We start from the raw sequence: 12,870 nt of genomic DNA on the forward strand, positions 1-12,870 counted from the left end.
TTCGAACTAGGATCTCTAGTGGCACAGCTAGCGCTGCGATGCAGTGCCTTAGACCACTGCGCCACTCGGGAGGCTAATGGCAGGCTGAACCAGGTTCTCCTCTAGGATTATGTCTGTTCTTAGCTCCATCCCATTTATTTTTATCGTGAAAAACTTTGCCGATTTCAAGCGTACCCATACCATGATGCAGCCACCACCATGCTTTAAAATAAGGAGGCAGTTACTCAGTGATGTGTTGTGTTGGATTTGCCCGAAACATAAGGCTTTGCATTTAGGCCAAAAAGTGTATTCCTTTACTGTTTTTTTTTTGCAGTATTACTTTAGTGCTTTGCATGTTTTGGAATATATTTTTTATTCTGTATATTTGTATTATTCTTTTTACTCTGTCGTTTAGGTCATTATTGTAGAGTCACTACAATGTTGTTGATCCATCCTCAGTTTTCTCCCATCACTCTGTAGCTGTTTTAAAATCCCCAATGGCCACATGGTGATATCCCTGAGCAGTTTCCTTCCTGTCCTGCAGCTCAGTTCAGAAGGACGACTGTATCTTTGATGTATCTGGGTGGTTTAATACATAATCCACAGCATAATTATTAACTTGACCATGCTTAAAGAGATATTCAATGTCTGATTTGTTATTTTTACCCATCTACCAATCACTGCCCTTCTTTATGAGGCTTTCGAAAAGCTCCCTGGTCTTTGTAGTTGAATCTGTGCTTGAAATTCAATACTTGACTGAGTGAGGGACCTTTCAGATGTTGTATGTATGGGGGACAGAGGAAGGGTTAGTCATTTAAAAAAATAATGTCAACCCCAATTATTTCACACGGAGTGAATCCATGTAACTTATTATGTGATTTCTTAAGCCAAATTTTACTCCTGAACTAATTTAGGCTTGCCTAAATAAAGGGTCTGAATACCTATGGAACGACTATAGTTGATCGTTTTTTTTCTTCCAATTTGACATTACAGAGCATTTTGTGTAGATTGTTGACCAAAAATTACAATTACATCCATTTTAATCCCACGTTGTAACACAATAAAATGTGAGGAAATCCAAGGGGTCTGAATACTTTAGCAAGGCACAGTAAGTATAAATAAGTTGTGAGAATCAACTACTGTATGACTCTATCAACATGCCACTGAAAAGGTTGAAAACTGTAATTCATATATGAAAATACTGCATAGTAATTCAAAGCCAATTGTAAACAGCAAGTTGGATGCTTACACAGCAAATTCTCCAGTGTTATTAAAAATAACACAGAGTGTTAAATCAACACTGACATTGGTGGTCCTCTGTAGCTCAATTGGTAGAGCATGGCACTTGTAACGGTTCGATCTCCGGGACCACCCATACGTAAAAATGTATGCACACATGACTGTAAGTTGCTTTGGATAAAAGCGTCTGCTAAATGGCATATTATTATATTGTGGAGTCTGTTGGCCCATATAGACAATAATAACACACTGCTTAGCATAAAGCCTTATTAAAATATTTCCCAGAGTGCCTTTCCAGTAAATTGTGGAGTTACCACCCATGACTGTATTTGTTAGTGACAGAGACATGGTTGTTGCATTCATACATTTTTGGTCCTATGGATTTCACCAAGTGAGATGTTATATATATATTTGTATTTGTATTTATTAGGGATCCCAATTGCCAAGGCAGCAACTACTCTTCCTGGGGTTCAAACACATTAAAGCACTTACATTACAGATAAAACTAAAGATAAAACAGTACATCATATAACATTATTACACCACTACATATCTACAATACAAAATGTAAAATACCACCATACAACAATATTACAATGTACATGTGTGTAGAATGCGTGTGTTAGCGTTTGTATGCGTGTGTCTGTACCTGTGTGTGTGTCTCTTCACAGTCCCCGTTGTTCCATAAGGTGTATTTGTATCTTTTTAAAAAATCTGATTCTACTGCTTGCATCAGTTACCTGATGTGGAATAGAGTTCCATGTAGTCATGGCTCTATGTAGTACTGTGCACCTCCCATAGTCTGTTCTGGACTTCTGGCATGTCTTGTGGGGGATGCATGGGTGTCCGAGCTGTGTGCTAGTAGTTTAAACAGACAGCTCGGTGCATTCAGCTTGTCAACACTTCTTACAAAAACAAGTAGTGATGAAGTCAATCTCTCCTCCACTTGGAGCCATGAGAGATTGACATGCATACCGTAAATGTTAGCTACCCATGTACATTTAAGGGCCAGCCGTGCTGCCCTGTTCTGAGCCAATTGTAATTTCCGAGGTCCCTCTTTGCGGTACCTGACCACACGACTGAACAGTAGTCCAGGTGCGACAAAACTAGGGCCTGTAGGACCTGCCTTGTTGATAGTGTTGTTAAGAAGGCAGAACAGCGCTTTATTATAGACAGACTTCTCCCCATCTTAGCTACAGTTTACAATCCAGGGTTACTCCAAGCAGTTTAGTCACCTCAAAGTGCTAATTTTCCACATTATTCATTACAAGATTTAGTTGAGGTTTAGGGTTTAGGATAATTATTTGTCCCAAATACAATGCTTTTAGTTTTTGAAATATTTAAGACTAACTTATTCCTTGCCACCCATTCTGAAACTAACTGCAGCTCTTTGTTAAGTGTTACGGTTATTTCAGTCGCTGTAGTAGCTGACGTGTATAGTGTTGAGTCATCCGCATACATAGACTCACTGGCTTTACAGTGGCATGTCATTAGTAAAGATTGAAAAAAGCAAGGGGCCTAGACAGCTGCCCTGGGGAATTCCTGATTCTACCTGGATTATGTTTGAGAGGCTTCCATTAAAGAACACCCTCTGTGTTCTGTTAGACAGGTAACTCTTTATCCACAATATAGCAGGGGGTGTAAAGCCATAACACATTTCCAGCAGCAGACTATGCTCGATAACGTCAAAAGCCACACTGAAGTCTTATAATAATATGAAGTGTAATATGAAGTGTTATAATAATATATTTAACACCATATGTATTTCATAATGCCTTATTTTGAGGACCTATTTTAACCCAAATACGGGGGCCTGAAACTCATACACATCACTGTGAACCAAAACCATGCCTATCATTAACATATTTCCCAGCCTGCTCTATTGCAGGTTGATTTTAAGAATTGTTTGTTTCAATATCTATGTTTGTGCATGAATATATTGATTGATTGATTAATCTCATACCACACACAACAAAAAAAATCTAAACTAATCCAATCAGTTATTTTGATTTTTGGCACCCATTACTGAAATGGTTGTTCCAGTTTAAATGCCTTGGGTAATTATAATCCAAATAATTTATTTAATAACTCCATTAATATGCAATTATAAAGCAATTTCCAAAGTCCTGTGTAACAACATTGTTGCTATTGTAATACTCACAAAGTTACTACACATATATAAGAACTTACATTTACATTTTTAGTCATTTTAGCAGACGCTCTTATCCAGAGCGACTTACAGTTAGATGGTGCATACATTTTTCATACTGCCCCCCCGTTGGAATTGAACCCACAACCCTGGCGTTGCAAGCGCCATGCTCTACCAACTGAGCTACTTGAGGTCAAGTGTTGCTGTATTACCTTATGTCTCACGTATTATGAAAATATACGTGTTACGTCATTTTGAAGCTGCTGAAACGGTCTACTCTATTGCTGAGGTGATTGTCCCTCATATATGTAATTCTAGCTATGGGCTACATTAACCCATAGGAGTCTAAGCCCTGTCTAACTCGGGGGGATTGTTGTAAGACTCATATCTAAGAGCCCTGTAAAACCATGCGCTTATGGTAAATATGTAGACTAATTCAACTAACTGTTGTAGTTTTTGGTTCTTCATGAAATACAGTATTTTGGCAGCCATCAAATACATATATATATATATATTTTTTGTTTTCAAATAACTTTCGTATATTCAAATACCATTAAATATGATTTGGTTTTCTGAGAGGTATTCAAAATACTTTCACAAATTATTTGTTTTCCTGAGACCCGTATTTGAATATCAAAGAAACTAGTTGCCTTTTAGTGTAAACTCTATATAAACTATATTTGACTATCTTGAGTATTTGAAAAGTTGGTATTTTAAAATAAACTACAAAATACAACTATTTTATGCCCAGGTCTGCCTCAGAGTAGTCAGGTGCTAGCCTGATCCCAGATCTGTTTGTGCTGTCTTGCCAAGTCCTATGGTCATTCACCTAGCCTGATCCCAGATCTGTTTGTGCTGTCTTGCCAAGTCCTATGGTCATTCACCTAGCCTGATCCCATATCTGTTTGTGCTGTCTTGCCAATTCCTATGGTCATTCACCTAGCCTGATCCCAGATCAGTTTGTGCTGTCTTGCCAAGTCCTATGGTAATTCACCTAGCCTGATCCCAGATCAGTTTGTGCTGTCTTGCCAAGTCCTATGGTAATTCACCTAGCCTGATCCCAGATCAGTTTGTGCTGTCTTGCCAAGTCCTATGATCATTCACCTAGCCTGATTCCAGATCTGTTTGTGCTGTCTTGCCAAGTCTTATGCTTATTGTCAATGTAAACATAGATGTATTTCCATAAGAGATGTGGAACCTTGCTACTCGGGTCTAACTGTAGCCTTTTTATAATACAGTTCATTTTACATTTAGCAGACGCTCTTATTCAGAGCGACTTACAGTTAGTGAATATATATATATTTTTTATACTGGCCCCCCGTGGGAAACGAACCCACAACCCTGGCGTTACAAACACCATGCTCTATCAACTGAGCTACATCCCTGCCGGCCATTCCCTCCCCTAGGCCAATTGTGCACCGCCCATGAGTCTCCCGGTTGCGGCCGGCTGCGACAGAGCCTGGATTCGAACCAGGATCTCTAGTGGCACAGTTAGCACTGCGATGCAGTGCCTTAGACCACTGCGCCACTCAGGAGACAGGAGTTCAGCCTTAGCTTTGATGTATATAGTTTACTGGAATATAAGCCTAATGAATAAACAATGGCATCATGTCAAGATGAATGCTGGGATACATTTTAAGGTCGACTTTGGGCATAAAAAAAAAAAACGGTCCAACTCCGCCCCTTTCTCAATTTTCTAACAGAAATTGGGTGTGCTGTTATTTTTGCGTTTTTTGTCCAAAGTCTACTTTTAACCCCATTCTTTTCTCTTCACAGAGAGGTGGACCTCTATACAGGCTACACCACGCGGAACATCCTATGCATGCCCATTGTTTCCAGGGGGACCGTAATAGGGGTCGTACAGATGGTTAACAAGCTGAGTGGAAGTGCCTTCACCAAAACAGACGAGAACAACTTCAAGATGTTCGCCGTCTTCTGTGCTCTAGCCTTGCACTGTGCCAACGTCAGTGTTTTGTCTCTTTTAATATATATTTTTTATCAAAATGTATTTTATTTTGTGTTAGACAAAACAAGCCACATATATGACATTCAGGATACTCCAGTACAAATCTGAGAGTTTCTCTTTCCATTAAAATCAGCGATTCTCAATCCACTTAAGAATTGACTCCTCAACTCTGTACTGCACAGTTAACCGACACATCAAAGGCCAATATTAGAGACAGTAAAAGCTTGGGAAATCATGAATCAGAATGACTAAAGCTTGACTATTTAGCTCAGTCCAGCCCCAAAAGCCTGCTGGGACCAACACTCCTGACATGTCTTTGAGCTATGTGTCCCCAAGACGTTGTTAAACATCTGGGGTAGGACAGCCAGGCTGTACGCACGCAGACACCAAACCCCCAACACCTTCCCTCCACGTCCCTTCCACCATAACAGATAAATCAGGAGATCCAGCCAGCCAAAGTGACTTACCTAAAGGTACACACACACACACACACAGAGACACACATACACACGCACACACACTAACACACACACACACCTAAAGGCAGGAGGCGTGAATTACTGTTCAACATAAATCCCCCAGCTGGGAGGATGGCAGCGGTTGGCGGGGGAGGGTCTTGGGGTGTTAAAATATTAACGTGCCTCATCAATTTTAAAAGTAACATGATGACGCAAGCTCCTGCGCAAGTGTGTCGCATTAGAGGGGGAGTCAGAAGGAGGAGAGGAAGAGAGAGGAGCGGAGAAGAGAGAGGGGGAGAGAGGAGAGAGACTGAAGGGAGAGGGGAGAAAGAGAGAGGAGAGAAACTGAGGGGAGGGAGAGGAGAGAAAGAGAGAGGAGAGAGACTGAGGGGAGGGAGAGAGGGGAGAAAGAGAGAGGAGAGAGACAGGGGAGGGAGAGGGGAGAAAAAGAGAGGAGAGAGACTGAGGGGAGGGAGAGAGGGGATAAAGAGAGACAAGAGACGAGAGGAGAGAGACTGAGGGGAGGAGAGGACATGGGGAAAAGGAGAAGAGAGAGAGGCTTTGCTGCCAAGGACGGGGGAACGATATGACTCCCAACTGCAACGGCAAGAGAAAGAGAATGGTCCATTTTTTAACGGTCTGTCTCTGTCTACCTGTCTGTCTGTCTGTCTGTCTCTGTCTGTCCAGATGTACCACCGGATCAGGCACTCTGAGTGTATCTACAGGGTAACCATGGAGAAGTTGTCCTACCACAGTATCTGTACATCAGAGGAGTGGAAAACCCTCACACAGCTGGACCTGCCTACGCCCCTATACAAAGAGATAGAACTGTGAGTGGCATAACTCTAACCCTAAGAGATCATCCCAATGTGTTCATACACCTTAACCTAGCTCTTATAGTATTCTGATCCCCAGCCATGTTTATCCGAGCAGACCTGGGTTAAAATAGTATTTGTTTTCTTTCAAATATTTACAATTGGGCTTGATTGAGCTTGTTGGACACAATGGAACCAATAGAATGGTCCAAAACGTGAAACCCTGCCAATCTGGTAGGCTTAATCAAATGATCAAAGTATTTGAAAGGAAATAAATGCTTTTGGGACCCATGTCTGTCTCTAAGAAAGGGAGAGAGACGGCCCTCACGTAGACACAGTCCAGATCTGAGTGCCAGCCAGCTCTCTTCTTGAGGACAGACTGACAGACAGACAGGAGGACAGACAGACAGACAGGAAGACAGACAGACAGACAGACAGACAGGAGGACGGACAGACAGACAGACAGACAGACAGACAGGAGGACAGACAGACAGACAGACAGACAGACAGACAGGAGGACAGACAGACAGACAGACAGACAGACAGACAGACAGACAGACAGACAGACAGATAGATAGATAGATAGATAGATAGATAGACAGACAGACAGACAGGAGGACAGACAGACAGACAGACAGACAGACAGACAGGAGGACAGACAGATAGACAGACAGGAGGACAGACAGACAGGAGGACAGGAGGACAGACAGACGGACGGACGGACAGACAGACAGACAGACAGACAGACAGACAGACAGACAGACAGACAGACAGACAGACAGACAGGAGGACAGACAGACAGGAGGACAGACAGACAGACAGACAGGAGGACAGACAGACAGGAGGACAGACAGACAGACAGACAGGAGGACAGACAGACAGACAGACAGGAGGACAGACAGACAAGAGGACAGACAGACAGGAGGACAGACAGACAGACAGACAGACAGACAGACAGACAGACAGACAGACAGACAGACAGACGGACAGACAGACAGGAGGACAGACAGACAGGAGGACAGACAGACAGACAGACAGACAGGAGGACAGACAGACAGACAGACAGGAGGACAGACAGACAAGAGGACAGACAGACAGGAGGACAGACAGACAGACAGACAGACAGACAGACAGACAGACAGACAGACAGACAGACAGACAGACAGACAGACAGACAGACAGACAGACAGGAGGACAGGAGGACAGACAGGAGAGAATGTCCAGAGCAGGAAGGAAGGGGTCCTGCCCCGCAAGTGTGTGTGTTTCAGCCCAGCTATTGCTTCTCTCTCTTTCTCACACACACACACACACTGCAGGCGATGATAATCTAAGATGCTCCCTCTCTCCCTCCTTCCTTCCTTCCTTCCCTCCCTCCTTCCTTCCTTCCTTCCCTCTCTCCCTCCTTCCTTCCCTCTCTCCTTCCTTCCTTCCTTCCTTCCCTCTCTCCCTCCTTCCCTTCTCCCTCCTTCCCTCTCTCCCTCCTTCCTTCCCTCCCTCCTTCCTTCCTTCCCTCTCTCCCTCCTTCCCTTCTCCCTCCTTCCCTCTCTCCCTCCCTCCTTCCCTCTCTCCCTCCCTCCTCCAGGTTTCATTTTGACATTAGTCAGTTTGAGGAGCTGTGGCCAGCTGTCTTTGTTTACATGGTCCACAACTCATGTGGAGAGACCAGGTACGTACAGGCCCTCTGGGACATTTACAGCTGCTTGTCGTCAGGGAAATTAACTTAGTCATATTTACCCATAGATTCTACAAGATAAATTAACTTAGTCATATTTACCCATAGACTCTGTAAGATAAATTAACTTAGTATTATGCAGTATACCTATAGATTTCACTTATAAATGCTTTGATCTTAATCTGAGGACAGGATAAATACTATACCTCTACAATACTTGACCTACTTCTCCATCCCTCCCAAGATCTCTCTCTCTCTCTCTCTCTCTCTCTCTCTCTCTCTCTCTCTCTCTCAATTCAATGGGCTTTATTGGCATGGGAAACAAATGTTCCCATTGCCAAAGCAAGTTCAATAGATAATAAACAAAAGTGAAATAAACAATAAAAAATGTACAGTAAACATTACAAGGAATAGAGACATTTCACATGTCATATTATGGCTATATACAGTGTTGTAACAATGTGCGAAAAGGGAAAATAAATAAACATAAATATGGGTTGTATTTACAATGGTGTTTGTTCTTCACTGGTTGCCCTTTTCTTGTGAACAACAGGTCACAAATATTGCTGCTGTGATGGCACACTGTGGTATTTCACCCAATAGATATGAGAGTTTATCAAAATTGGAATTGTTTTCGAATTCTTTGTGGGTCTGTGTAATCTGAGGGAAATATGTGTCTCTAATATGGTCATACATTTGGCAGGAGGTTAGGAAGTGCAGGTCAGATTCCATCTCATTTTGTGGGCAGTGTGCACATAGCCTGTCTTCTCTTGAGAGCCAGGTCTGCATACGGCGGCCTTTCTCAATAGCAAGGCTATGCTCACTGAGTCTGTACATAGTCAAAGCTTTCCTTAATTTCTGGTCAGTCACAGTGGTCAGGTATTCTGCCACTGTGTACTCTCTGTTTAGGGCCAAATAGCATTCTAGTTTGCGCTGTTTTTTGATAATTATTTTCAATGTGTCAAGTAATTATCTATTTGTTTTCTCATGATTTGGTTGGGTCTAATTGTGTTGTTGTTGTCCTGGGGCTGTGTGGGGTCTGTTTGTGTTTGTGAACAGAGCCCCAGGACCAGCTTACTTAGGGGACTCTTCTCCAGGTTCATATCTCTGTAGGTGATGGCTTTGTTATGGAAGGTTTGGGAATCACTTCCTTTTAAGTGGTTATAGAATTTAACGGCTCTTTTCTGGATTTTGATCATTAGCGGGTATCGGCTTAATTCTACTCTGCATGCATAATTTGATGTTTTACATTGTACACTGAGGATATTTTTTGCAGAATTCTGCATGCAGAGTCTCAATTTGGTGTTTGAACCATTTTGTGAATTCTTGGTTGGTGAGCAGACCCTAGACCTCACAGCCATAAAGGGCAATGGGTTCTATAACTGATTCAAGTATTTCTTGCAAGATCCTAATTTGTATGTCGAATTTTATGTTCCTTTTGATGGCATAGAAGGCCCTTCTTGCCTTGTCTCTCAGATCGTTCACAGCTTTGTGGAAGTTACCTGTGGCGCTGATGTTTAGGCCGAGGTATGTATCGTTTTTTGTGTGCTCTAGGGCAACGGTGTCTAGATGGAATTTGTATTTGTGGTCCTGGCAACTGGACCGTTTTTGGAACACCATTATTTTTGTCTTACTGAGATTTACAGTCAGGGCCCAGGTCTGACAGAATCTGTGCTTAAGATCTAGGTGCTGTAGGCCTCTTTGGTTGGGGACAGAAGCACCAGATCATCAGCAAACAGTAGACATTTGACTTCAGATTCTAGTAGGGTGAGGCCGGGTGCTGCAGACTGTTCTAGTGCCCTCGCCAATTTGTTGATATATATGTTGAAGAGGGTGGAGCTCAAGTTGCATCCTTGTTTCACCCCACGGCCCTGTGGAAAGAAATGTGTGTTTTTTGCCAATTTTAACTGCACAATTGTTGTTTGTGTACATGGATTTTATAATGTTGTATGTTTTTCCCCCAACACCGCTTTCCATCAATTTGTATAGCAGACCCTCATGCCAAATTGAGTTTGTTTGTCAATTAGAGTGTGCAGGGTGAATACGTGGTCTGTCGTACGGTAATTTGGTAAAAAGCCAATTTGACATTTGCTCAGTACATTGTTTTAACTGAGGAAATGTACAAGTCTGCTGTTAATGATAATGCAGAGGATTTTCCCAAGGTTGCTGTTGATGCATATCCCACGGTGGTTATTGGCGTCAAATTTGTCTCCACTTTTGTGGATTGAGGTTATCTGTCCTTGGTTCATTTACATTTTAGTCATTTAGCAGACGCTCTTATCCAGAGCGACTTACAGGAGCAATTAGGGTTAAGTGCCATGCTTAAGGGCACATCGACAGATTTTTCACCTAGTCGGCTCGGGGATTAGAACCAGCGACCTTTCGGTTACTGGCACAACGCTCTTACCCACTAAGCTACCTGCCGCCCTAGGTTCCAAATATTGGGGAAGATGCCAGAGCTGAGGATGATGTTAAATAGTTTAAGTATAGCCAATTGGAATTTGTGGTCTGTATATTTTATCATTTCATTTAGGATACCATCAACACCACAGGCCCATTTGGGTTGGAGGGTTTGTATTTTGTCCTGTAGTTCATTTAATGTAATTGGACAATCCAGTGGGTTCTGGTAGTCGTTAGTAGCTGATTCTAAGATTTGTAATTGTTCATGTATCCGTTTTTGCTGTTTGTTCTTTGTTATAGAGCCGAAATGATTGGAGAGGTTTATCCCACACATCTCCGTTTTGGATAGTTACAGTGGCTTGCGAAAGTATTCACCCCCCCTTGGCATTTTTCCTATTTTGTTGCCTTACAACTTGGAATTAAAATTGATTTTTTGGGGGTTTGTATCATTTGATTTACACAACATGCCTACCACTTTGAAGATGCAAAATATTTTTTATTGTGAAACAAGAGTGTGCATAACTATTCACCCCCCCCAAGTCAATACTTTGTAGAGCCAACTTTTGCAGCAATTACAGCTGCAAGTCTCTTGGGGTATGTCTCTATAAATCTAGCCACTGTGATTTTTGCCCATTCTTCAAGGCAAAACTGCTCCAGCTCCTTCAAGTTGGATGGGTTCGGCTGGTGTACAGCAATCTTTAAGTCATACCACAGATTCTCAATTGGATTGAGGTCTGGGCTTTGACTAGGCCATTCCAAGACATTTAAATGTTTCCCCTTAAACCACTCGAGTGTTGCTTTAGCAGTATGCTTAGGGTCATTGTCCTGCTGGAAGGTGAACCTCCGTCCCAGTCTCAAATCTCTGGAAGACTGAAACAGGTTTCCCTCAAGAATTTCCCTGTATTTAGCGCCATCCATCATTCCTTCAATTCTGACCAGTTTCCCAGTCCCTGCCAATGAAAAACATCCCCACAGCATGATGCTGCCACGAGGTCAATCTTAGTTTAATCTGACCAGAGTACCTTCTTCCATATGTTTGGGGAGTCTCCCACATGGCTTTTGGCAAACACCAAACGTGTTTGCTTATTTTTTTCTTTAAGCAATGGCTTTTTTCAGGCAACTCTTCCATAAAGCCCAGCTCTGTGGAGTGTACGGCTTAAAGTGGTCCTAATGACAGATACTCCAATCTCCGATCTCCGCTGTGGAGCTTTGCAGCTCCTTCAGGGTTATCTTTGGTCTCTTTGTTGCCTCTCTGATTAATGCCCTCCTTGCCTGGTCCATGAGTTTTGGTGGGCGGCCCTCTCTTGGCAGGTTTGTTGTGGTGCCATATTCTTTCAATTTTTTAATAATGGATTTAATGGTGCTCCGTGGGATGTTCAAAGTTTCGGATATTTTTTTATAACCGATCCCTGATCTGTACTTCTCCACAACTTTGTCCCTGACCTGTTTTGAGAGCTCCTTGGTCTTCATGGTGCCGCTTGCTTGGTGGTGCCGCTTGCTTGGTGGTGCCCCTTGCTTAGTGGTGTTGCAGACTCTGGGGCCTTTCAGAACAGGTGTATATATACACTGAGATCATGTGACACTTAGATTGCATACAGTTGGACTTTATTTAACTAATTATGTGACTTCTGAAGGTAATTGGTTGCACCAGATCTTATTTAGGGGCTTCATAGCAAAGTGGGTGAATACATATGCACGCACCACTTTTCCGTTATTTTTTTTAAATAATGTTTTGAAACAAGTTATTTTTTTCATTTCACTTCACCAATTTGGACTATTTTGTGTATGTCCATTACATGAAATCCAAATAAAAATCCATTTAAATTACAGGTTGTAATGCAACAAAATAGGAAAAACGCCAAGGGGGATGAATACTTTTGCAAAACACTGTATGCTGAGAGTGTCAGGTTCTTGTCCAGTTCTGGCATTTAGGTCACCACAGACTAGTACATGTCCCTGGGCCTGGAAATGGTTGATTTCCCCCTCCAGGATGGAGAAGCTGTCTTCATTAAAGTATGGGGATTCTAGTGGGGGGATATAGGTAGCACACATGAGGACATTTTTTATTTCTAGCCAGATGTAAAATGTTCCTGTATTGACTAATTTAATAGAGTGGATTAGGTCGGCTCTATACCAAATTAGCATACCCCCTGAGTCTCTTCCCTGTTTCACACCTGGTAGTTTGGTGGACC

At 42.4% G+C, this 12,870-nt stretch overlaps 1 protein-coding gene across 1 annotated transcript in view; it reads left to right on the forward strand.

The window, feature by feature from the left end:
• pde10a (phosphodiesterase 10A) overlaps window positions 1–12,870 on the forward strand; it is a 132,331-nt gene that overhangs the window by 97,231 nt on the left and 22,230 nt on the right. Inside the window, exons 13-15 of the mRNA XM_084141418.1 lie at window positions 5,144–5,330; window positions 6,479–6,621; window positions 8,189–8,272. Coding sequence (XP_083997544.1) covers window positions 5,144–5,330; window positions 6,479–6,621; window positions 8,189–8,272 — 414 coding nt within the window. The remainder of the gene's footprint in view (window positions 1–5,143; window positions 5,331–6,478; window positions 6,622–8,188; window positions 8,273–12,870) is intronic.

Source organism: Coregonus lavaretus, assembly GCF_964263955.1.
Source record: "Coregonus lavaretus genome assembly, chromosome: 25".
Lineage (NCBI taxonomy): Eukaryota > Metazoa > Chordata > Actinopteri > Salmoniformes > Salmonidae > Coregonus > Coregonus lavaretus.